Source organism: Rhincodon typus, chromosome 13, assembly GCF_021869965.1.
Source record: "Rhincodon typus isolate 14 chromosome 13, sRhiTyp1.1, whole genome shotgun sequence".
Taxonomy (NCBI): Eukaryota; Metazoa; Chordata; class Chondrichthyes; order Orectolobiformes; family Rhincodontidae; genus Rhincodon; species Rhincodon typus.
In genome coordinates, this window is record NC_063344.1 from 19,166,882 (window position 1) to 19,190,332 (window position 23,451).

Consider the following 23,451-nt stretch of genomic DNA (forward strand, 5'->3'; position numbering starts at 1 on the left):
GGCCTGCTGTGCTCATCCAGCTCTACACCTTGTTATCTCAAAAGTTTAATGTTGCCTCTTTTTCAGCAAGGCTTGTCATATTAAATAAGTCCGTATCAGGCATTGAACAGGGTGGTGAAGAAAAATCCCTGCAATAGAATTCTTGCCCATTGAGAGCTGCCACCCAATCAGAGGCTGGTAGCTCTTTCCTGCTCAGCAGTACCGATGGGAGGTTGTGGTTGCTGCTGGTATTACATCCAACCAAGGCCCAAGATTGCCACAAAACCAGACATAGGTGAGTGATGGTGGAAGGGGAGCCAGCCATGAGGGCAGAGAGTGGATCTTCACAGGCACACTCCCATTCTGGGGGTGGCACACTCCTGATTCCAGCACTCATTGTCTTTCAATAAGGGCAGCAGCCACACCTCCCACCTACCCCTTCACACCTCCCATCCTATCCCTCCTGGGACATTCCCACAAGCGACACTGAGAGGGTTTATAGGACTGCCACATGGCGAATCCCTTGCCCACAGACTGGGAAGGCTGTCACCGGTGGGATGGGGGTGGGTGGCCTCACCTGCATTCCCACCACAAACACGCCATAGAGAAGGATATAAATTCTGCGCTGAGCATGCAGCCATGCAGGGTACAGCGTGAGGGACTGTATGGTGTTTAAGTGATTACAGCTGGACTGGCTGTTCAACTATGAAAACATGGGTTCTAGTGAGGTGGAAACTCACTGGGATTTTCATGATCCTGCTTGTTGTCCAGGCACCTCTGCTGGTCAGTGTGGGGAGCCATGTGCAAAGTAATTTTAGGCTTGGCTTCCTGAGGTTTCCCCACCCCATCCAGCTGTATTGGCTCCACCCTCAGCCCTACCCCTATAATCCCATGCCCACCAAACAGCTTTGGGATGTTAAATAGCAGCTGCGATTGGTGAAGACGCATTCCGTGCCAGCTCTGGTGTGACAGGGCAGGAACATCCACCATCTGAAGGCCTCCACTCTTGAGTCCCTGAACCATGAACTCTGTCTTGTTGCTTTATCTGCATTGACTTGGTGCACAGCATTGAATTGACCTGTTGTTTGGTTATGAAGGCAGCTACCAGCAAGCATGAATTGGGGCACCATTTTAATTTTGCCCATTACCACACCATATCAATAACCTTGGTTGAAATTGCACAGTTTGCTGAAGTTATTTGTTATGCAGAGCATTGTTGTGATTTACTTTTTGATTGAACTGATCCTTGGCATTTGAACTAACATTTTGGTTTTTTTTTCTTTTGTCTCTTAACCTCTCTCTCTCTGTCTCTGTCTCTCTATCTCTCTCTCTCTCTCTCTCTCTCTCTCTCTCTCTCTCTCTCTCTCTCTCTCTCTCTGTCTCTCTCTCTCTCTCTCTCTCTCTCTCTCTCTCTCTCTCTCTCTCTCTCTCTGTCTCTCTGTCTCTCTGTCTCTCTGTCTCTCTCTGTCTCTCTGTTTCTTGGCTTCTCTGTTACTTCGATCGCGGACTAACTTTGCCTTCTTCCCAGAGCTATAAGAAAGCAATAGATGAGGTTAGTGCCATCTTTCATACAGAAAGAACACATCATCAATCCACAAAACAAGCCATGGTGGCATTGTGATCTTTTTATATCGTTTCTTTTCTTTTAACGAAAAGGGAATGTGAAGAATGGAATGGCCAGCTCAGGTTGGAAATGCCACTTTTGTTTATCAAATTCCCCGCTCCGATACATTTTATAACTAAGAAATGGAAGTGTTTGATGAGATTAATACACAATTGAAATGCATCTCAATTTTTTTCTTGGGCTGCTGTCACTGTTTGGAATTGAATAAGTTGTATAGCATGCAAACAGGCCATTCAACGCGTCTAGTCTATGCCAATGTTTTACTGTACATAATCCTTCCATCCTCTCTTCATGTCACTTGTATCTCTGTATCTTTCTATTCTTTGTTTCCCTTGCGTTTATTTCCTTAAATACATCTGTACTATTCACCTCCACCAATCCCTGCTGTTGCAACTTCTACATTCTCACCTCTGTCTGGGTAAAAAAGTTCCTCCTGAATTCCGAATTGGACGGATTCATGACGCTTATATATTTATGGCCCCTAGATCAGTTCCCCACCCATGAGTGGGAAAACCTCTCCACTGATCCAATCACATTCAGAAAGAAGAAAGGTCAGTGCCCTCAGTGATCAGTCCCTTGCTTGGAATTGGCTCCCAACTCCAGCCTCAGAGCTCAGGGTTACCAAAGCTCAAGCATAGTTCCAGGATGTTCAGTAATTATACATCCACCTTCCAGATATTGCATGGATATATATGACTAGATGTATTTGTGTAAGAGGAAGATATGGGGGAGATGATGGCTTAATGTTAATACTTTTGGATTCTTAATCCAGAAACCCAGGTAATATTCTGGGGACCCAGCTTTGATTCTTGCCATGGCAGAAGGTAGAACTTGAATTCAGTTTTTAAAAAAAATTCTGGAATTAAGGGTCTAATGATGATCATGAATCCATTGTGAATTATCAGACAAACCCATTTGGTTCACCAATGTCCTTTAGGGAAGGAAACTGCCTTCCTTACTCCAGACCCTCAGCAATGTGGTTGACTCTTAACTGCCTCTGGGATGGGCAGTAAAAACTGGCCTGGCCAGAGATAGCCCCTTCCAGTGAATTAATTAAAAAAATATCAGGAGAGAGATCAGCTAGTCTTTTGAAAATGTATCTTAAAACCTCAATCTGGTGCAGCCCTCTTTCTGTCAAGAAATGATTCACTGTCTGGTCAATCTTTCCTGTTAGGTCCAACCTCTTTGTTAACATCTGTGTGCATCTTTTTATGCGCTTTCAGTCGTGCCGTATCAGATTGACCATGATCTTAGGAGCAGCCTCAAGGAGCTAAGTGGCCCACTGCTGTTCCTAATTTGTATGTTTGAATATGCTTATATATCATCTTAATAATGTAGACACCAGAACTGTTCACAATTTTCCATGTGGTTTAAGCAGGCTGTATAAAGGATTTACATGATCTTCTTACATTTCAATATTGTTCCTCTGTCAATAATTGTCAGGATTGCATTTTTCAAAATTTATGCCTTAATGGTTTGTGTATGTGGCTGGCAAGGCCAAAATTCATCGTCCATCTCTAATTACCTTTGAATTGAGAGGCTGGTAGGCTGTTTAACACTTCTCTACATTACTGCGTGTCTGGAGTCACATGTAGGCCAGACAGGTAAGGATGGTAGGTTTCCTTCCCTAAAGGCTATTAGTGAATCAGATGGGTTTTTAACAACAATCAGCAGTGATTATACGATCACCATTACTAAACTCAGCTTTCTAAGGCAAAGTTCTCAATTGAATTCAAATTCCAGCATTGCTTTAGGTCCCCAGAAAAATAGCCTGGGTTTCTGGATTACTCATCCAGTGACATTATCACTGGAGCACCACCCTCTGAATCTGCGTCACTGCCTTTAATGACTTCTGTGTCTGATCTCTTGTATCCGCCTGCTCCTCAACCTCAGTAAAACTGTTAGATTGTAAAGATTGCCAAAGGCCGTCAAAGCCTCACACTTATATGAGTAGTACCTTGAAGATTAAGCCAGAAGGTTCTAGACTTACTCTGGAAGCTTGGCAAATCCAAAATTCCATGTGTGAATATGAGGACAGTTGTCAGATTTTGAGAAGGAACTGTCAGGTTGGGGCAGTAATCTTTTCATTTCAACAGAACTGACTAAACTGTATGTGAAACTAGCATCATGAAAGCAGAAGACGACTGATCACAGAGCTTCAGTCAGAAAAACACACTTACCCCACTGACCAAGACAGTTCTGTACCCATCTTACCAGCTGGTGAGGGGCTGAGTTATATGGACTGAATTGATCATTTATAGATACTGGTGAATTGTGTGTACAGATTGGAATGTGCACTGCACAAACTGGAATGTGTTATATCAGGAACAGTGAAATGTATTTTGCTTTGTGTTTGACTAGGATCCAAGTTTAGCAGGTAATAAGATGATGAAGCATAAAAGTTTGGGAGGTTTTAATAAATCTATATAAGGTATTAGTCAGATGACAGCTGAAACTGTGAACAGTTTTGGCCCCCTTATCTAAGGAAAGATACATTGTATTTGAGTCAGTCCAGAAAAGGTACACTGAGTGCGGGGGGGTTGTCTTCTGAGGAGAGGTCGAATGGGTTAGGCCTGTGCTCGTTAGAGTTTTGAAGAATGAGAGGAGACCTGATTGAAACATAAAACATTCTTCACAGGCTTGACAGGGTAGATGTGGAAGGATTGTTTCTCTGTGTCGGAGAGTCTAGGACCAGAGGGTGTAAACTCAGAGTAAAGTCTCATCTATTTAAAACAGAGATATAGAGAAACTTTTCCTCTCAGATGCAAGTAACTTTGTGGAATTCTTTACCATTGAGGTCTATAGTGGCTGGATCATTAAGTATATTCAAGGCTGAGATAGATAGCTTTTTTTATTAATCAAGAAGGTAATCAAGCATTATGCAGAAAAGGCAGGAGAATGGAGTTGAGAATTATCAGATTAACTATGATCTCACTTAAAGATGGAGCAGACTCGATGGGCCAAATGGCCTACTTCTGCTCCTACACCTTACACTCTTTTATGGCAAGTGAGCAATCTGCTTTACAAAGGTTCTTTATGAAACTTGTAAATCTGTAACAAAGGTTTGCAAGAGACGTGGAGCTGTCACTGTTAATTTGGGTGTTCGTCCAGATCAGGGAGGTGGAATTGGCAGATCGGGGGCGGGGGGGGGGGGGGGTGGTGGTGGTGGTGGAGGTGTGGGGGAGTGGTGGTTGCACAAAGGGGAGCATGACAGTTCCCTGCATCAAAACTACTGGATGGGAACCTTGTAAGGCGAGCCTAATGCCCTATGGCCTGTCGCTTGGTGTTAATAGCTGGATATATCCTCGGGACCATCATGGCCTCTGAATTTGTTGATGTTTTAATTTTAAGAAGAGGAATCTAAATGTAAGCCCAGACCAAATTTAGGTGCTTTTTGCAGCATTTAGCTGTTGTGTTTAATTCAGTTCTTGGGCATTGCATCTACAATGCAACTTTGGAAAGGAAGTTGGCACATTTTTTCCGAGATCATCATTAGCAGTTATTGTCTCAAGGATGACATCAGGATTTAGAAACTCAAACTGCAGAGAGTCATTGCATAAGCTTGTGTTCTATTGAGTTTGGAAGATTATGGATGATTGAACTAAGGTGTTTTCGATGATTAAAGGATTTAATTGTGTGGATGGCTAAGAGCTATTTCCTCTCGTGGAAGAGTCCGCAATAAATATGCAAAACATCAGATTAGACCCAGGGCAATCTGGGGGGTGGTGGCGGGGTGGGTGGGAGCGATGTTTGAAAAACCTCTTCACAAACCTCTTCTTTGGGCCAGCACGGTGACTCAGTGGTTAGCACTGCTGCCTCACAGCGCTAGGGACCCAGGTTCAATTCCTGCCTCAGGTGACTGTGTGGAGTTTGTACATTCTCCCCGTGTCTGTGAGGGTTTCCTCTGGGTGCTCCGATGTTCTCCCACAGTCCAAAGATGTGCAGGTAAGCTGGATTGACCATGTTAAATTTCCCTGATGTGAAGGTTAGGTGGATTATTGGGGATTAATGCAGCAATAGAGATGGGTCTGGGTGGGATGCTGTTTGAAAGGTTGGTACAGGCTCCACGGACTGTACCAAATAGCCTCTTTCTGCACTGTAGCATTTCTTCTATAATATAATTCTATATGAAGTGTAATAGAAATCTGGAATTCTCTCCCAACAAAATACTGATCAAACTTTTAAAATTTCAATTTGGCAGTGGGGTCAGGACAAATGGGGGTGAGGTTAGGGGTGTGTTCCTTGGATGTAGTAGCCCTCTGACACATTCAAGATTCAAGTGGTAGCAGACTATTTGGAGAGATTGATATCTTGCCATTCACACAAAAAGGCTGCATTCCACATGTGAGTAGGCTAAGATGGCTGTCTTTTGTTTAACTAACTGCACATCCTATTCTCCCCCACCCCCTAAAGCTGCCACAACCCATTAGCACTTTCCAGCAATGGCCGCTCAAAAATAACTGAGAGGAACTAAACTGTCTTCATTCCTCCCAACCCAAGCCCTATGACATAGCATTTAAAGCCCCAGAAAACAAACCGTTCAGCACAATTAGTCCACTAGCTTCCTCCAATCCCTCAGAATCTCGTATAACCATCCAGGTTATCCCCTTTTGTCATGCAGTCAATTAATGACAATGATCAAGATTTCACAGCAATTGCTAGGCTTCATTTTCATTGAAATTGACATTTCAATTCTTAATTTGTGGTAGTTCCGGGCACTTTACATTGTTATCTTCGGGATGGTACGATGGCTCAGTGTTTAGCACTGCTGCCTCACAGTGCCAGGGGCCCAGGTTCAATTCCACCTCAGGTGACTATCTGTGTGGAGTTTGCACATTCTCCCTGTGTCTGTGTGGGTTACCTCCAGGTGCTCCAGTTTCTTTCCACAGTCCAAAGATGTGCAGGGTAGGTGGATTGGCCATGCTAAATTGCCCAGGAATGTTTAAGTTAGGTGGGTTAGACATGGGGAAATCAGGGGTAGGGGAATGGATCTGGGTGGAATGCTCTTCAGAGGGGGCGGGGTGGATTTGTTGGGCCGAATGGCCTGTTTCCACACTATAGGGATTCTATGATCCCCCATAGTCATGTTATAAGATGAGGCTGTATTTTGGCAGGGTTCAGATCGTCAGATGGGATGAAGAAACCTTGCACAGCTTTCTAAAAAAAAAATAGTTTGAAGTTATAGTTATCTTAAAACAGGACTGAGCTTGACTCTACCCAAGTATGGAAATTTCAAGTTACATTGACCATGAGCACAGTCCTTGCTCTGTCAAACTTCCAGATATACTCAACTCTTGAATCTAATTCCATCTGAGATAGTCATGACAGTCAATTGAAACCACTATCGGCCAATGATTTGGAGTGGGTGAGAAATTTCCAACAGGATTGACAGCAGTCTGTTTTACAGCAAATTGAGTTTATTCATTCAACAAAGCAAATTAAGTTTATTCACAAGAGAAAACTACAGCAACGTCCACTGACATAAGCAGGATGACTTCTCCAGCAAAATACAGTAAGTGAAGGATAGTTACATCATAAAAAAAATGTGCTTCATAAAAATCAACCCTAGCATTGCAGTCCTCAAGGTTAAGTTATGGAGGAAACTTATTCCATCATCTCACGTTCTGGTTGGGTTTTATCAGCCAAGTTGAAGATGTCTTTGACCCTCCCAATTGAGAGAGCGCACACCAGGTAGTTGCCTTCAGGGCTGTGCTCTGCATAAGCCTACTGTTTAATTACAGCCAGGTGTCCTGTTGTGTATTTGGAGTTTGAAGAAACAGTGCAGTTATTTTTAATTTGAAAAAAATCTCTGTTGATTTCTGGGTGAAGAACAGAAAACACAACAGCATCATTGTGTCAACCTCTGTGATCCTTCAAATGTCTTCAGATTGGGGCCTTTATTTTAGACCAATCTCACAAAAACTCAAGAATTACCATCAAAAGATTAGTTTTTAGAATGTACAGCACAGAATAAGGCCATTTGCCCCACCATGCATGTGCTGGCTGTTTGGAAGGCCTATCTAATTACTTCCACTCTCAATTTTGTTTCCTCATATCCCTGCATTTTTTTTTTCCTATTGAAATATATAGTATGATTATTTCTTGAAAGTTATTATTAAATCTGTTACAGTTGCCTCTTCAGGCTGTGATTTGCAGAATGTAACAACTAAGCATCTTCAATATTCTATAATCCTTTTGCTCAATGTTTGAAATGGCCCAGATTGTTGGCCAAAACTATAATCATTTACATATTTTCTAATTGTTCTCTACTGAGTTCCACACTATTCATCTACACTGGCCTGGACCATTGATGAATAATCGAAGGATAACTGAAATTCACAGAATAACCCTCTCTGAGTTTCTTTTGGTTTTCTTTTGCTAAGTTGTGTGGTAGTTATTTTTTTTCTTTCTCCCTGAACCCTCTCCCCATGCTGACCCCTCGGTCACTAATGTAGGGAGAAATGGTAAGACTAACGCTTTGCAAATGCTAGCTTCTGAACATCTGCATGTATTGCGTGTGAGGCACAGTGGCCCACTCTGACCTAACAGGCTATGTGTGCTTTAACCTTTGATGCTTCAGGTGCTTTTGCATTGCTGAAACTCTGCATGAAATCCACCCCAACAACTGCCTGCTTTTCATGCAATTGTTCAAAGGCTGAACGCAAATTAATGGTCCTGCTCAGTTGACCAATTGCACTTCAGGCTTCCTCAGTGTACCTCGAGTTTGGTGTTGTGTGGATGGTTAGTTGTCATTGTGATGTGTTGACTTTGCACTGGCATTAAGGCAGTGCATGCTGGACATAGTTATGTTTGTGACATTTAATGTGAAAGACTACCAACTCACCTTTGCTGTGTCTTTGTACCAAGCTTTGCAAAGTGGCTTGAGTTTGAAACTCTTTGGGACCATGCTGAAGGTTTTCAAACTGACTTTGAAATAAATCAGACCAACAAAATAAAACAGGATTTCAATTCATGCATGTTAGTCTGGGACTCCTAGAACAATTATTTGCCTTTCTAGCAACTTTAAGGCAGCAAAACATCCTAACATTCTTCACAAGGGCATTATCAAATATAATATGATGGTAAACCACATCAGGGGAAATTAGGATGGGTGAAATCTTGGTTAAAAAGGTCATTTTTAGAGAACATGTCAAGCAGGATAGAGGTGGAGAGATGAAGAAGTTTAGGGAGGGAATACAGAGTTAAAGACCTAGGCTTCTGTTGCAAGGCAACTGATTATTAAACAGTGAACACTGGGGATGTCGAAAAGGCTGGAATCTGAGAAATACAGGGATCTTAGAGAAAAGTTGGACTCAAGAAAGTTGCCGAGGAAGAAAATTGCAAGGTCGGGAAGTGATTTGAACCAAGAATGTAAATCTTAAAATGAAGGCCTTGCTGGTCCAAATGCGAGTAGCCATCAGCAAGTACAGATGAACTGACCAGACAGAGCTTGATGGGTGGTCAGATATGAGTAATAGACATTTCAATCAGTTCAAATTTGTGGAGTATGAGAAGTGGGAACATTGAAATAAAGACCAAGGTGCTGGAGAAACTCAGCAGGTTTGGTAGCGTCTGTGAAGAGAGAAACAAAATTAAGGTTTCAAGTCCAACATTACTCTTTTTTGGAAGTGAGGGGTCTAGAAAAATGGTGGATTTTATGTTGTAAAAAAATACAGGAAGAGAAGCAAGCGGAACAGATGAGATCAGTGCCCAAAAGCAAAATGCAAAGGATGGTAATAGTGAAAGAATAAAGAGAAATAGTAGGTGTTAATGGTGGGTGATCATAGCAGACAGATATTCTACAAAGAGCAAACCATGTAAACTGAAGACACAATCAGGACAGGGGGCCATTGGGAGAGGAATGGGCAATCAATGTGGAATACAGAGTTTGTGGATTAAGGTTTTGTAACTCAACGTTGAGTCTGAACGTTGTAGCGGAATAGGAGGTGCTGTCCCTCTAGCTTACATTAAACTTCGCTGGAACACTGTAGCAAGTCTGAGACAGAGATATTAGCAAGAATATTATTGCATTACTAGAAACAGGAGCAAAGTCTAGAACCACAGTGAGCTCTGAAAGCATCAGTGAGGCAAGAGGTCAGCAGTTACTGCCTGAGAATGAGAATTATGCCAATGATATCAATCTGAGTAGTATTCACAGTGGGCTTTTGATCCCATTCTAAGTGAAGTGTTGTGAATTCACTCCAATATTCACCAGTTATTGTAACATATATAATCAGAGTATCCACATGAAGTCTGAATAATGCGGGCAAAATTTATTGTTTTTTTTAAAATATATATTTCTGCAGTGACTTTTAAACTGTCCCAATATACCTCACAGCCAATGAAGCACCTCTTAAATCATTGTCAGTATTTGTAATGTGGCAGCTAATTTGCACACAGCAAGATACCACAAACAGCGATGTGAAAGTGACAAAATGATCTCTTTTAGTGATGTTGGTCAAGGAGTCAATCTTCATTGGCAAATGAGGAAGTATGCCTTCATTACTCAATCAGTGTCTGTGACCTAAGAGGGCAAAGAAAGCTTTGACTATTATTTAGTGAAAAGATTGCTCCTCTTTACTGGACCAGAAAATGGCTGCCTGCATTATTACCCCATTGCTAAACTTGTCTCAAAAGTTAACACAATTTGCCTATCCCTCACCCAGAGACGTTCCAACCTTTAATCTGTTGGATGAGTAGAAATTAATCAGAATAGACAGGAATATTGTGAAAAACAATTTGAGTACCTTTCCTCTTTTGTGAATCCTACTGCCTTCTTACACTGTATTGTTTAGCTAGAATGAAACATCTATAATTCAGACATTGGATGTGGGTATCAATGCCTGGTCCAGTATTTATTGCCCGTCCCTAGTTGTCCTTGAGGAGGCAGTGTTGACCTACTTTCTAGAGCTGCTACAGTCCATGTGCTGTAGATAGATCCACAATGCCATTAGGGAAGGAATTCAAGGATTTTGACCAAACTACACCAAAAGAATGGCAATATATTTCCAAGTTAGGATGATGAATGGCTTGGAGGGGAATTTGTAAGTGGTGATATTCCTACGTGTCTGCTTCCCTTGTCCATCAAGGTGAAAGTGGCCATGGATTTGGAAGTAACCGTCTAAGGAGCGTTGGTGAATTTCTGCAGTGCATCTTGTACATGGTACACACTGCTGCTACTCGATGTCAGTAGTGAAGGGAGTGGATATGGTGCTAATCAAGCAGATTGCTTTGTCCTGGATGGTGTCAAGTTTCTTGAGTGTTGTTGGAGCTGCACTGATACAGGAAAGTGAGGAATATTCTATCACAATCCTGACTTGTGCCTTGTAGATGGTGGACAGGTTTCGTAGGGCCAGGAGGTGAGTTGCTTGATGCACATTTCTTAGCCTCCATCTTAGCTTTGAAGTTACTTAATGACCCAGCCTCTATAACACACAGCAGCAAAAAATTCCAGTGATACACTACCCTCTAGGAGAAATTCCTCCTCATCTCTGTTTTAAATGGACCTTACTCTTACACATTACTCCAAGATTGTGCCTTCTGGCCCTAGACACTTCCACAAAGGGAAACAGCCTTTCTGCATCTACCCTGTCAATCCCCCTAAGAATTTTGGATGTTTTAGTAAGGTCACCTTGTTCTAAATTCCAGTGAGCACAAGCCCAATCTACTCAACCTTTCCTCACAAGACAATCCCTCCATATCTGGGATCAGCTTAGTGAATCTTTTCTGAACTGCACCAATGCCATTGTATCTGTATTTAGATATGGGAACCAAAAATGTTCGTGGTATTCCAGGTGTTGTCTAACTAGTGTCTTGTTTAGTTTTAGCAAGACCTCTCTATTTTTGTACTCCATTCTGTTTGAAATAAAGGCCAACTCTCCATTTAACTTCGCTGTTGTCTTGAAGAATTATACTAGCTTTTTGTGATGCATAGACAAGGACTCCCAAATCACACTGTACTGCAGCTTTCTGCGGTCTTTCTCCACTTACGTAATATTTAGCTCCTCTATTCTTCCTTCCATACCGCATAATCTCAAATTTTCTCACATTATATTCTGTCTGCCAAGTTATTTTGACCACTGGTTTGACCTATCTGTATACTTAAGCAGACTCTTTCTATTATTCTCAGCAATTACCTTCCTGTTTATCTTTGTGTTATCTGTAAACTTTCCTACAATACACTCACTTTCCTAATCCAAGTTATTGACATTATTGTAAATAATTATCATCACAACATTGATCCCTGAGCCAGTCCATTAGTTATAGATCGCTGTCCTGAAAATGCCCCTAACTCTCTGTCTTCTGTTAGTTAGCCAATCCATTCATGCTGATATTTTACCTCCATGAGCTCTTATCTTATCATATAGCCTAATGCGTGTTAACTTATCAAATGTCTTCTGAAAATCCAAAATGTAATATACCTGCTGGTTCCCCTTTATCTATCTCGCTTGTTATCTCCTCAAAGAATTCAAGTAAATTTGTCAGGCAATGATTTCCCCTTTGTGAAGTAATGCTTATTCTACTTGACCCGATTATTTACTTCTAAACGCTCTACTGTTATATTCTTTATGATAGATTCTAACATTTTCCCAATTACAGATGTTAAGCAAAGAGGCCTACAGTTACATGCATTTTTTTTTATATATCCTTCCCTTCGCAATGACTTAGCCTCTACAACCTTCTGTGGCAATGAGTTCCACAGATTAACCACCCTTTGGCTGAAGAAATTTTTCCTCATTTCAGTTCTAAAGGGTCGTTCCCTTCACTCTGAGGTTGTGCCCTTGGATCCTGGTCTCTCCTACTGGTGAAAACATCTTCTCCACTTTCATTGTATCCAGGCTTTCAGTATTTCCTTTCCTTCATGCCTGTCTTTTCAAAAATTCACATAGCCCTGAATATTTAGTTCCTGGCTTTGATCTTTTTGTAACCATGTCTACATAATGGTTGTAAGATCACATCCATTAACTTGTAATTCTGCCACTAATTTATTAATTTTGTTTTAAATACTACATGCATTTAAGTGAAGAGCGATTAGCTTTGCCTTTTTACTATGTTTTCCCCCATTTAATGCTGTTTTTCTATGTTTGGACACTGTGCCACTGAGTATAGTTATCCAAATAGCTGCCCTGTAATGCGGCCCTATTCTCTTGCTTTGTAAGCCTGTTGGTCCCCTCCCCAAAGGTGCAGATATTGCTGGGTGTAGGATGCCCTATGTAGTTAAATAGCTTGCTGATGCTCATTGTTTTGGTCCTCACACATGTTCTTATTGACTCCTTGGATAAGACAGTGGATGTCAGCCCCTGAGGAACCACATCTTGCTGGTGGTCAATAATTTTGTAGAATCTCCTTAATATCCCATGGAGTTAACCTTAGAGAAGGACAGGAGGAGATGTTTGCTGGGTGTTAGATGCAGAGGTTTGGGCCATGTTGATTCTTGGTGCATCTTCTACTTTATATCAAAAGGTTGCAGCTCTGAATCTAATGTAGATGTTTACACTGGTGGCAGCTTGGTTTCCTGGGATTCTTGGGAAATAGAGCAAACAAATACCATAGTCATAATATCTTTCAAGCCATTCAGAAGCAATTTGCCTATTTTTGGTTGTGATTGCTGTCTCTGGTGTGGACTTCCTTGAATTGAGAGAGTACTGAATTCCATCAGTACCAAAGCTGTCATGGAAAGGAAAGGAAAATATATCTTATGAGTATCTGGTTAACTAAAAGAGGTTGTTTGCGAGGGGCCGTCCGCTTATTAAGTTTTGACCCCACTGAAGTTGCAAGACCTGGAATTTTATATAGATTTCAAATACAAAGCCTGCTCTGTGTTGCCCTCATGTCCTCCGTCTCTTCTGTCATGTCCCTTCCAACCCTCACGTGGGTAATTGGCTGGCCCAAATAACCATCATGATCATTAACATTCCTTTTATTCCCTAAGATAATGCTGACTGACTTCCTTCATCGTTCGTAACCCCATGTTATTGTACCTTCCCATACACATGCTGTTCAAGATTGAAATAACAGGACACCATTGACAGACTATAATGCACCCGTGGAAATATTACCAAAACAAAACTAACTAAAATATTAGTTAGTCTTGGAAATTGGACAAACTATTGAGAAAATCTTGATGGAAACTCACTGCTTTCTAACAACTTTGACACAGAACATTTCCTTAGTCCTAATGACCAATTCAAGCTCACTCCCTGATGTCTTGTTTTGAGCCTTTTCTGAAGAAAAGCCTTTGATTGGCAAAACCTCTCTATTTTTGAATGCCAAAGCTTTGCTTTGTTGCATTTTGTTTCTTGTGAATACTGATTGCATCTTTATTTCCCAGCTTTTGGCGAGTTTATTTAGACTATATTTTTGTTACTTATTTTCTTAGGACTTGACAGCTTTGGCCAAAGAACTGCGGGAGCTTCGCAATGAAGAGTCATCGCGACCTCCAATCAAAGTCACCGACTACTCGTCGTCCAGTGAAGAATCGGAAAGCAGTGAGGAAGAGGAAGAGGAGGAGGAGGAGGAAGATGCAGAAAATGAGGCACAGGATGGGACAGTACCAGTCAGTGATATTCCAAGGATAATGTAAGGAAAGTCTTAAATACCAGTTACTCCACACAGAACGTACAGCCATTCATTTAAGTAAATAAGCATGGAATGAGAAACTAATCTCAGCAATGGTAACGATGAAATTATGTTTTGTCCTTAAAATAAAATCTAGTTCAATAATGTCCCTCAGGAAAAGGAATTTGTGATCCTTACCCAGTCTGGGCCTATATGTGAGTGTAAGCTGTTAGCAATGTGATTGACTCTTCACTGAAATGGCCTTCCAAGTCACTCACTTGTCATGAAGGCAACTCAACACCATTTCCTCAAGAGCAATTAGGGATGTGAACTTGACCAGATAATGAAGGATCTTTTTAAAAGTTGTTGGGAAGTGCAGCACAATTAATTCTGAGGCTTGGAGCAGCAAGGAAGACCTCAAAAAGATAATAATTGGCTAAAGTGGAACATGTGATCCCTATGAAGTGATTACATGCGTGAGACCAAGAATTGAACCTGGGATAGGGGCGTCAAAAATCTATAGCACAGAGGGAGACCATTTGGCCTATTTTTTTCTGTACTGCTAAAAAAGAAATGTCCTTCCCAATCCTAATTCTAGCCTCTGTTCTAGGGGTCAGCAGGTTACAGCAGCCTGAGTGCATATCCAGATCTTGTTTAATTTTGTGGAGTGGGTTTCTATCTCTACCACCTTTCCAAACTGTGACTCTCTGGGTGAAAGAAATTCTCCTCAACCTGACCCAACCTACTGCAACTTACTGTAAAATGTTTTCCCCTTGTATTGATTTCTCTACTCAGAAATTAGTTCTTCCTACTCACTCTATCTGGACCCCTCAGAATTTTATATACCTTAATAAAATATCCCCTCAGCCTCTTGTATTTCAAAGAAACATCCAAACATTCCTCCTTATGAAAATTCTCCATTTCTGGCAACATCCTCGTAAATCTCCTCAGACCATCTCCAGCATGATTGCATTCTTCCTGTGATTTGATTAGAATGTTACCACAGTTCTCATGGTGCCCGTTCAGTGAATTTGCCCGTCATCTACCAGTGGTTCAACTCAACATTTTAACAGCATATTATATTTGTGAGCATGTTTTTTGTTTGTTAACCTGTTGGCTAGTGGTTTATGAGCAAAGCCCATGATTGTATAAATTGTATTAAAGCTTCAAAATTGTGTCGGTAATAGAAAGAGTCAGCTGTGGCTCTGTGGGGAGAACTGTTAGTGCTGAGTCAGAAGACGGTGGATTCTAATTCCACTGCAGAGACCTGTGGAATTAAATCCACTCATAGTGCTGAACTACGTTTTTAGAGTCTCAAGACCCAGTTTGTCCCTGCGGGTAGATTTAAAAGATCCCATTGGCACTGTTAGAGAGACAAACCTGGGTTCTGGTCAGTATTTACCTCCCATACATATCACAAAAATCTAGACATTTTTAACATTGCTGTTTATAGAATCTTGCTGTGTACACATTGATTATTATGATTCCAACATTACAACGATAACAATACCTCAGAAGTACCCAAGCTACTGTAAACGGCTTGGAAACGTTGTGAAAGATGCTGTTGAAATTCAAGTCTTTCTCGTGTCTTTTATTTTTATTCTTTCTCTATCCCATGTGCCCTTTTCTTTTCATTTCTTACTCATTTTTTTCTCTCCCTTCCTCTGTTGCTCTGTCTCCCTTTCTCTCTTCTTTCCTTTCTCATTCCCTCTTCTTTTTTCTATCACTGATGGAATTTGGGTTCCACTGCTCCTGAATATTTTGCAAATAAACTGCATGCTCCTGAGTCTGGGTCCTTGTCTTGCAGGCCGTCCTCTACACCAGCTAGCAGCGAGCAGTACAATGAGAGCTACGGCCTGGTGGGCATGCAAGAGGGAGCTTTGCCATCTGATCTTTACAACAATGCTTCAGGAGATGGAACCCTGATTATCCGAGAGGTACGTGCAGGGATTGTGCGAAAAGATAATTAAAACATATGACTTTGTAGTTACACCTTCAGAAGGAACAGAACCAGCTTTCATGTATTCATCTGAATAATTTAAAAAGAAATTAAACTGAGCAAGTTGCACACGGAAATGTGGTCGATAGCGAAGATCATCTGCAGGTTATGGCGTCGCAGAGAGGACTGAGGATCAATGGGAAGGGGATGAATAGAAGCACATTGAACATAAGAAAGAAACAGGTGGAGTAAGTAAAAATATAAATAATGGAGGAGATGAGAAGAAAAGTCAAAGGGAAAAACTGTTGCTGCTCATTGCAATATACTGCACATATCTATTCTCAATGGCAGCTGGCAGCAGAACTGTTGTCATTCTATCCAGGGAATAGCCATTTGGACAGGAGGCTCTAACATTTTTTGCAACAGGCAAAAGATGATCTTACTGGCCAGATTATGATGGAGCAGAGGTGGAACTCCCAGGGTGATTCCATTTATTCACTGCATTGAACCTACTAACTGTTATAGGGCGTCTTCACCGCGAGCTTCTCTGATGTTATTTTGGGCTTGAAATGTAATAATGTAAGTTGCAACCTTTCATTAGCTCTGGAATGTAGAGTACTAACCAAGGATTCATAGAGTACACAATGCAGGAAAGAAGCTATTCGTGCCTGTGTCAGCTTTCTTACGCAACTGTCAAGTTAATCCCCCTCCTCTTTCCTTTCCCTACAGCCGTGCAAAACTTGCACTGTATTTGTCCAAAGCTCTTATGAAAATTCGTATAGATTTTGCTTCCATCTAGCCCGATCTAGCAGCGCATTTCAGATCACAACTTGCCGAGTTATGTAAAACTATTCTCCTCACCTGCCTTCTGGTTTGTTTGCTGCTTAGTTTATAATCTGTGTCTTCTAGTTACTGACCCTCCTGCCATTGGATAGTTTCTCTCCATTTATTCTGTCAAACCATTTGTAATTTTGAACTCCTCAATCAAGTCTTCAGATTCATGATGGAAGAAAGCTCTTTTCCTTTCAGCTGTTGAGGGCGAAAGGCTAAGTATGTGCCTCTCCAATCCAGTGCCGGCTCCATTCCATAGATCTGGACTGTCTCAAACTGCCCAATGTTGTGCCTTAATGGCTGATAGTAAAAAGTTGGGGTATGGCATAGAAACAAGGCATGTAAACATCAACTAGATTCATGATGTAAAACTGTCCAACATTCTTCATCTTAATTGATCATCATACCCATAGACAGGCCTAGCCTTGATACCTGCCACTAAAGCTGTTAGTTAACATGTCCATCATTGGGCAGGATGACTTTAATCAATTTCTCCTTCACTTTTGTTCCCCTCATTTTTCCCTGCTTCCCCGCTCTGCATTAAAAGAACTTTACCATAGGTCTTGTCTTGACCAACTTAGTATGTTGACTCTGCTGGAATTTGACAATAAACTTCAAAAGTGGGAAGGTTTTTAATTATCCATTCTTGGTATGGAGAGTAGCAGTAAGGCTGGAATTTATTCTGCATCCCTAATTGCCCTGGAAGGAGGGGTGGTGAACTGCCTCGTTAAACTGCTGCTGTTAGAAAGGGAGTTCCAGGATTTTGACTCAGTGACACTGAAGGAGCAACAAGTCTGGATGATGCATGGCTTGGAGGTGAATGAGGAGGTTTTGGCATGGGTGTGAGGGAGCAGTTCTGCAAGTAGGCTTGAGGGCCAACCCACAGACCAGGTTGTATCTGCACCCTGAGGATACATTTCTCTTTTTGGGTAGCCTGGCTTCTGGGTAAATTAACGAAGTTGCAGAGGGGGCACCTCATCATTGACATCCTGTCTCCCTTTATTCCTTGGGAATGTATTATGTTGCTTCATCCATGTTTGAAGGTTTTCTTGAGATCCAGAGCTCACCCATCATCGTCAATTGGATAGTAAGCCCAGACTCTAATTGTCAGTTTGTTTGTCGAAAATTGCTGCCATGTGACTTTTCCAACATCATGCAGCTTTGTGACCTTTGTATCACTTTGATCCCAATTGATTCAGAGGGTAAAATCCAGTGCTTGGACCTCTCCCTTCCCCTAACCTTTAGTTGTCCCTGCACCTGGAATTTGGCTCAATCAGAAGCTGCTATTTTATCATCATTCAACCTTTATGGATAAGAAAAGACCATTGGTCCATTGACACTGTATCACAACATGGCAACAAGAACAATGGAACTAAACACTTCCAAACTCAAGCCAAAATCCCTCCCTATGCAGTCACATAATCTCCTTGGAGAAACAACAGAAGTAATGATAACTCTGCAACCAATGATGGAAAAATGTTGCAGAGGTTTGTCCTCTCACCACCACCATATTCCCAATCCCCTTGCCTCACCTCGTCAGGTGATCGAAACCTGCTCAGGTGATCAAGAAGGTGCCATGTTCTCTGTGAAGACAGCTTGCATTTTTAATCATGTGACCTCTGCCCAGGTCAGAAGCTGGTCTAGACCCCTCCTGGAGAGAGTCAGCACCCAACACATCATCTGCTAGCACATTCTTGAGGTATCACTACCTTCTGGGAAATGAAGATCTGCCCAAAATATGGACCATTCCCACTTTTGGTTTCTTTAAACTCCTGTCCTTACTTCCAATCGCTAAACTGGAATAATCCAATGTTAGTGATGCTATCAAGCCATTTAATTATTTACTTTTTGACATCTGCCGTGTTACTTTGGAGTTGACACTTCTTTGCAGGAAGTAGACTAAAGTTCTCAGCTACCCAGTTGGCTTTGATCCATTCAATTCTGTTTCCAAATCAAAGCCATGTACTAAATTTGATCTCTGTGTTGTCTTGGGACAGTTCTCCAGGAATTGGAAGATAAATGAAAAAAAAATTACAGGGACAAGTTAGTGATATGAATGTTGTTTCACTGACAGTTGAGAACAAGCCAGTTGGCTAAAGTAAACATGGTGAATCATCAATGGTGAGTGCAAATGGTCATGTGATGAAGCCTCCAGGCTTTAAGGAGCCAGTTGCAGTTCAATTGCCTTTGAATCAGAAAAGTTTTGGTTCAAACCTCATTCCTTAGCACAAACCTCCAGGCTGATTCTCCTGGCTCAGTACTGGGGGAGCACTACACAGTCAGGGGGAGCACTACACTGTCAGGGGTACTGTCTTTCAAATGAAGTGTCTAACCAGGATGCTGTCTGTTATCTCAAGTGGACGCAAATGGTTCCACAATCATTATTTTGAAGAACAGCAGGGGAAATTATCCCCTGGTGTCCAGGCCATTATTTATCCCTCAACCAATATGGTAAAAAATGGATTACCTCATCATTATCAGATTTCTGTCTGTGAGAGTTCGCTCTGTAAAAGTGGCTACTGCATTTTCTATATTACAATGGTTGCCACACATGCAAAAGAAAACTCATTGGCTGTAAAGCTCTCTTGGACTTACTGTGTCTGTGAAAGCCACTTATGTCAGTGCAGTCTTTCTTTCTTTCATCTGGTGAAGTTGACAGCCTTGATATTGTCCCAGCCTGTTACATGTTTTCCTCACTTCCATCCTCCCTTGCTTTGCTGGATTTGGGATGGGGATATGGTTGGGGGTGGATGATACCTTTTATTAGGCTGGCTGTTTTGGGTATCAGTAGCTAGCAGTTTGTGCTTCACCTGTCTGTGTCTGTCTATCCATCTGTCCTGTCTATCTATCCATCTATCTATCTATCTGTCTCTCTGTGTCTCTGCAGAATTCTGGTGACAAAAAGTGGACTGGCCATGTTGACAGTAACGGCTTTGCCAGCCACACCAATCTGCCCGATCTGGTGCAGCAAAGCCAGTCTCCTGCCACTACACCAACCGAGGCAATTGGGCGAACCACATCTCAACTCGCTCAGGAAAAGGACTCAGCAGCTGGGGTAGGTGGTGGTGGTGGTGATGTGGGTGTGGGGTACTATATAATGGGGAGGAATATATCCTCTCACTCAAGTTGCCACTTCCAGACGTAGAACTCGGACAAATACCTTAAGCACCTGCAATGGGATTAATTGGATAGCTCTTTGAAAGAGCTGGCACAGAGCACAATGGGCCAAGTGGTCCTCTTCTGCAACACTACCCAACATCCCTTGGGTGGGTCTGCAATAATAATTCTGTGACTAGTCTCAAATCAAACATAGTCCTTGTCTAAATCACTGGGACCTCCACTTGACATTGACTTCTTGCCAAAAATGCATGTTTTTTTCTTTGAAATTGTCACCCCATCACCTCTCCTGCTGCCAACTTCTCCCACTCACTCCCAGGTAGTTGCCTAGTTTCTAAGTTATTGGGGTTCCAGGCTTCCAAAGAGTTGGTGGAAGTTGTTCAGCAAATACTGAGTTTGGGTTTATGCTTTGGTGTCACAGCTTTGAACGTAGTTGGCACTGTGCCAGCTGGTATTTGGTAACATCCTAGCACATTCTTTAGTGCTTATTTGAATTGACAGATTATGGAAAATCTGTAGCCTAAGGCAGGTAATATCTTTCACCCTTCCTGAATTTAAGCACGGTAATCCATTGTTAATTGAGTTTGGATTATGATACTGCTACTATTAATAACTCTAAGACTTGGGTCCAAAGGAAAGTGCACAATGTTCAAGATTTTGTTCAAGGTTTATGTTTATTTTATTTAACTGCCAAGTCTTTCCCAGTAACTGAGCTGGTATGGGGTGGCATTCAGGACTGAGGCATACTGAATGTCACAATCTCCATGAAGATCAATCACTTTTTACGAAAAAAAAACAGTTGTAAGCTGAATGATTTTCCAGTAACAAACGAAGTATCATTGACTAAAGCTTGTTTTCATTTTGTCAGCAGTTTCTTCCTTTAGCTCAGTGGGCTGGATGGCTGGTTTACAATGCAGAATGATACCAACAGTATGGTTCAATTCTCACAGCAACAGAGGTTACCATAAAGGATTTTCCTTCTTAACCTCTTCCTCTTGCCTGAGTTGTGGTGACCCTCAGGTTAAACCATCACCAATCATCTCCCTCTATTAAGAGTGATGCCCTATGGTCCAGTGGCACCATTGTGACTTTACATTGCCTATACTTTAAACTACTGAAAGAAACTTTTTCCTTGTACATTTACTATACAATGTATCTGCCAAGGAATTTCAGTCGTTAAGGCAAGCAGTTCACAATACTGTCAATTTCCAGCATGTTCCCATGTTCCCATTCTGCCATGCTTTAAGTGACCAACTATGAGTGCTTTCCTCAGTTTTCCGAGTTCCTTGAATTCTCCCAATAGTAGTAAAGGTTGTTCTGATGATTCTCCCTCTAGCTGTACCAGGTCGAATCACCTGGTACCCTTTAATGGCTACATGACATCTCATTGTCTAGAGACTGTCTCTCTCCCTGTTCACTATCTGTCATATTCCTTCCTTTTTCAAGAAGCCTGTGATATCAAAAGTACCTTCCTCTGCTCTCTTTCCTGTAGAACACATGAGCCTATATTCAGGTAGGAATGCAAGTTAGCTATTCTTGGCATCAATTATCTTTTATCTTGGAAGTAAATGGACATTTTACAACACAACTATTTTCAGTTCCTTTTTGGGAGTTTGGGAGACTCTGAGTCTCCCCGTTGCAAATTTAGAGATTGCTGCTGCTATACATAAGTGTAATTACCCTTTACCATCTTCTCAGTACAACATCCTAAGCCTCACTTTAGATCTTTTTTCCAGTCTGTTGTCAAGAAGAGTTCAGAGTAGTTCACATGATCATATCCATTTTACCCAAAATGGTAGGCGCAGTTTGAAAATATAACGATATTGAACACATTGGCTGTAACAAGAATGACAAGGATCTAGGGTTCAAAGCAACACTGAAATACACAGGGGAAATAGGAAATCCGCCCCCAAACATTCCCAAATCACCTTGGTAAATTCACTGGTAGGGTTGACCAGTCTGAGAAAGATCACCCTTTGTAAGTTGAAAGGAGGAAAATAGCATGGAGTAACTCCTCCAATCACAGGCCGAGCCTTGCTGTGAATGGGGGAACAGCGACCAATTAGATAAGTAAACGATAACCGGGACTGACTGATGGAACCTTTCACTGGAGTGAGGGGCGTGGAAGTGGGCTTTAGCCGAGGCCAGAATCAGACGCCACATTTGTCTGAGGCCAGATGTTCTAGTTTCTAGGGTAAGGTGAGGGGAAGGGGAGTTGGGTTGTGATGGTAAGGAGTCTAGTTTAAGTTCTGTGTTAGGTTGTGTAAGCCTCAGATCTACAATACTTGGGAAAAATGTCATGGATCCCACTGCAATTGTTAGATTTAAATGAGTGATTGAGATTTGAGCAGTAAAAAGGGTAAAAACTGCCTGGCTATAATATTCTACCTTTGGGAATATATGATGGAGATGCATTAACTGTGACTTTACCAGTCATTGGAAGATGTGTTTAAGGTGATGGGCTTTTCATGTTGAAATGTGTGTCATCATTTTGGGAAAAAAAATCTTTTCTTGCTAACTTACATCTGATGTCTTGTGCCAACTTAACTATTCTGGTATCTATGAAATTAATGCTTCCCTTGTACGTTGTGGTCTTAGGGCACTGACAAATTCTTCTAATTCTGCTTCTGTGTGAGCTCATTTGCCAATCTTAATTAAGACAGTATTGTTGGTATGTGATGGCAACATGTATTAAGTAAATTAAAGGGCAAGAATACGTCTCATCTGAAAACCTACAAAACCATTATAAATCAAAAGAGAGCCCCTAAAAGCCCGCAAGCATGAAAAGATAGCCCTTGAGAGAATCTCAAAAGGAGATTTTGACCCTGGTTCAATGTCTATTCTGTGTTGCGCAATAAAAGAGATCTTGCATTGGCCGATCAAAGCTGATTTAAACCTGGCTCCTTGCACTTAAAGAGGGTGAAAACCAGCATTGCTCCCTGCAGTGACCTCTACAAATAACATTGACATGTGAACAGCAGGTGACGGTATGACCATCTTACACATTGTACGTGAAGAAATAGAGGGAGATGTGGAAATAACTTGTAAACTGCCAATTGCTTTGACTCTCTCAGTCAGTTCTGGATGAAAAACATCTTTTCACCCCAGCAGAGTCTGCTCAGGATTTCAGAGTGGCTTCACTGAGGTCAACTTCACTAACTTGAGCCTATAATCCAGTCTTTTTCATGCTACACTGAGAGACCACCACATTGTCAGTGGGTCAGTACTGAGGGTGCATCTCACTGTCAGTAGGTGAGTGCTGAGGGAATGCCACATTGTGGGAGGTTCAGAACTGAGGGACCTCTGCCCTGTTGGAGGGTCAATATTCAAGGAATGCTGCACTGTTGAAGTGTTATTACTGAGGGAGTGCTGCACTATCAGAGGGTCAGTACTGAGGGAGTGC

The 23,451-nt window shown here is 41.7% G+C and overlaps 1 protein-coding gene across 1 annotated transcript in view; it reads left to right on the forward strand.

Annotated features, from left to right (window-relative positions):
- tnika (TRAF2 and NCK interacting kinase a) overlaps positions 1-23,451 on the forward strand; it is a 206,858-nt gene that overhangs the window by 169,555 nt on the left and 13,852 nt on the right. Inside the window, exons 18-20 of the mRNA XM_048604542.1 lie at positions 13,983-14,182; positions 15,969-16,098; positions 19,819-19,986. Coding sequence (XP_048460499.1) covers positions 13,983-14,182; positions 15,969-16,098; positions 19,819-19,986 — 498 coding nt within the window. The remainder of the gene's footprint in view (positions 1-13,982; positions 14,183-15,968; positions 16,099-19,818; positions 19,987-23,451) is intronic.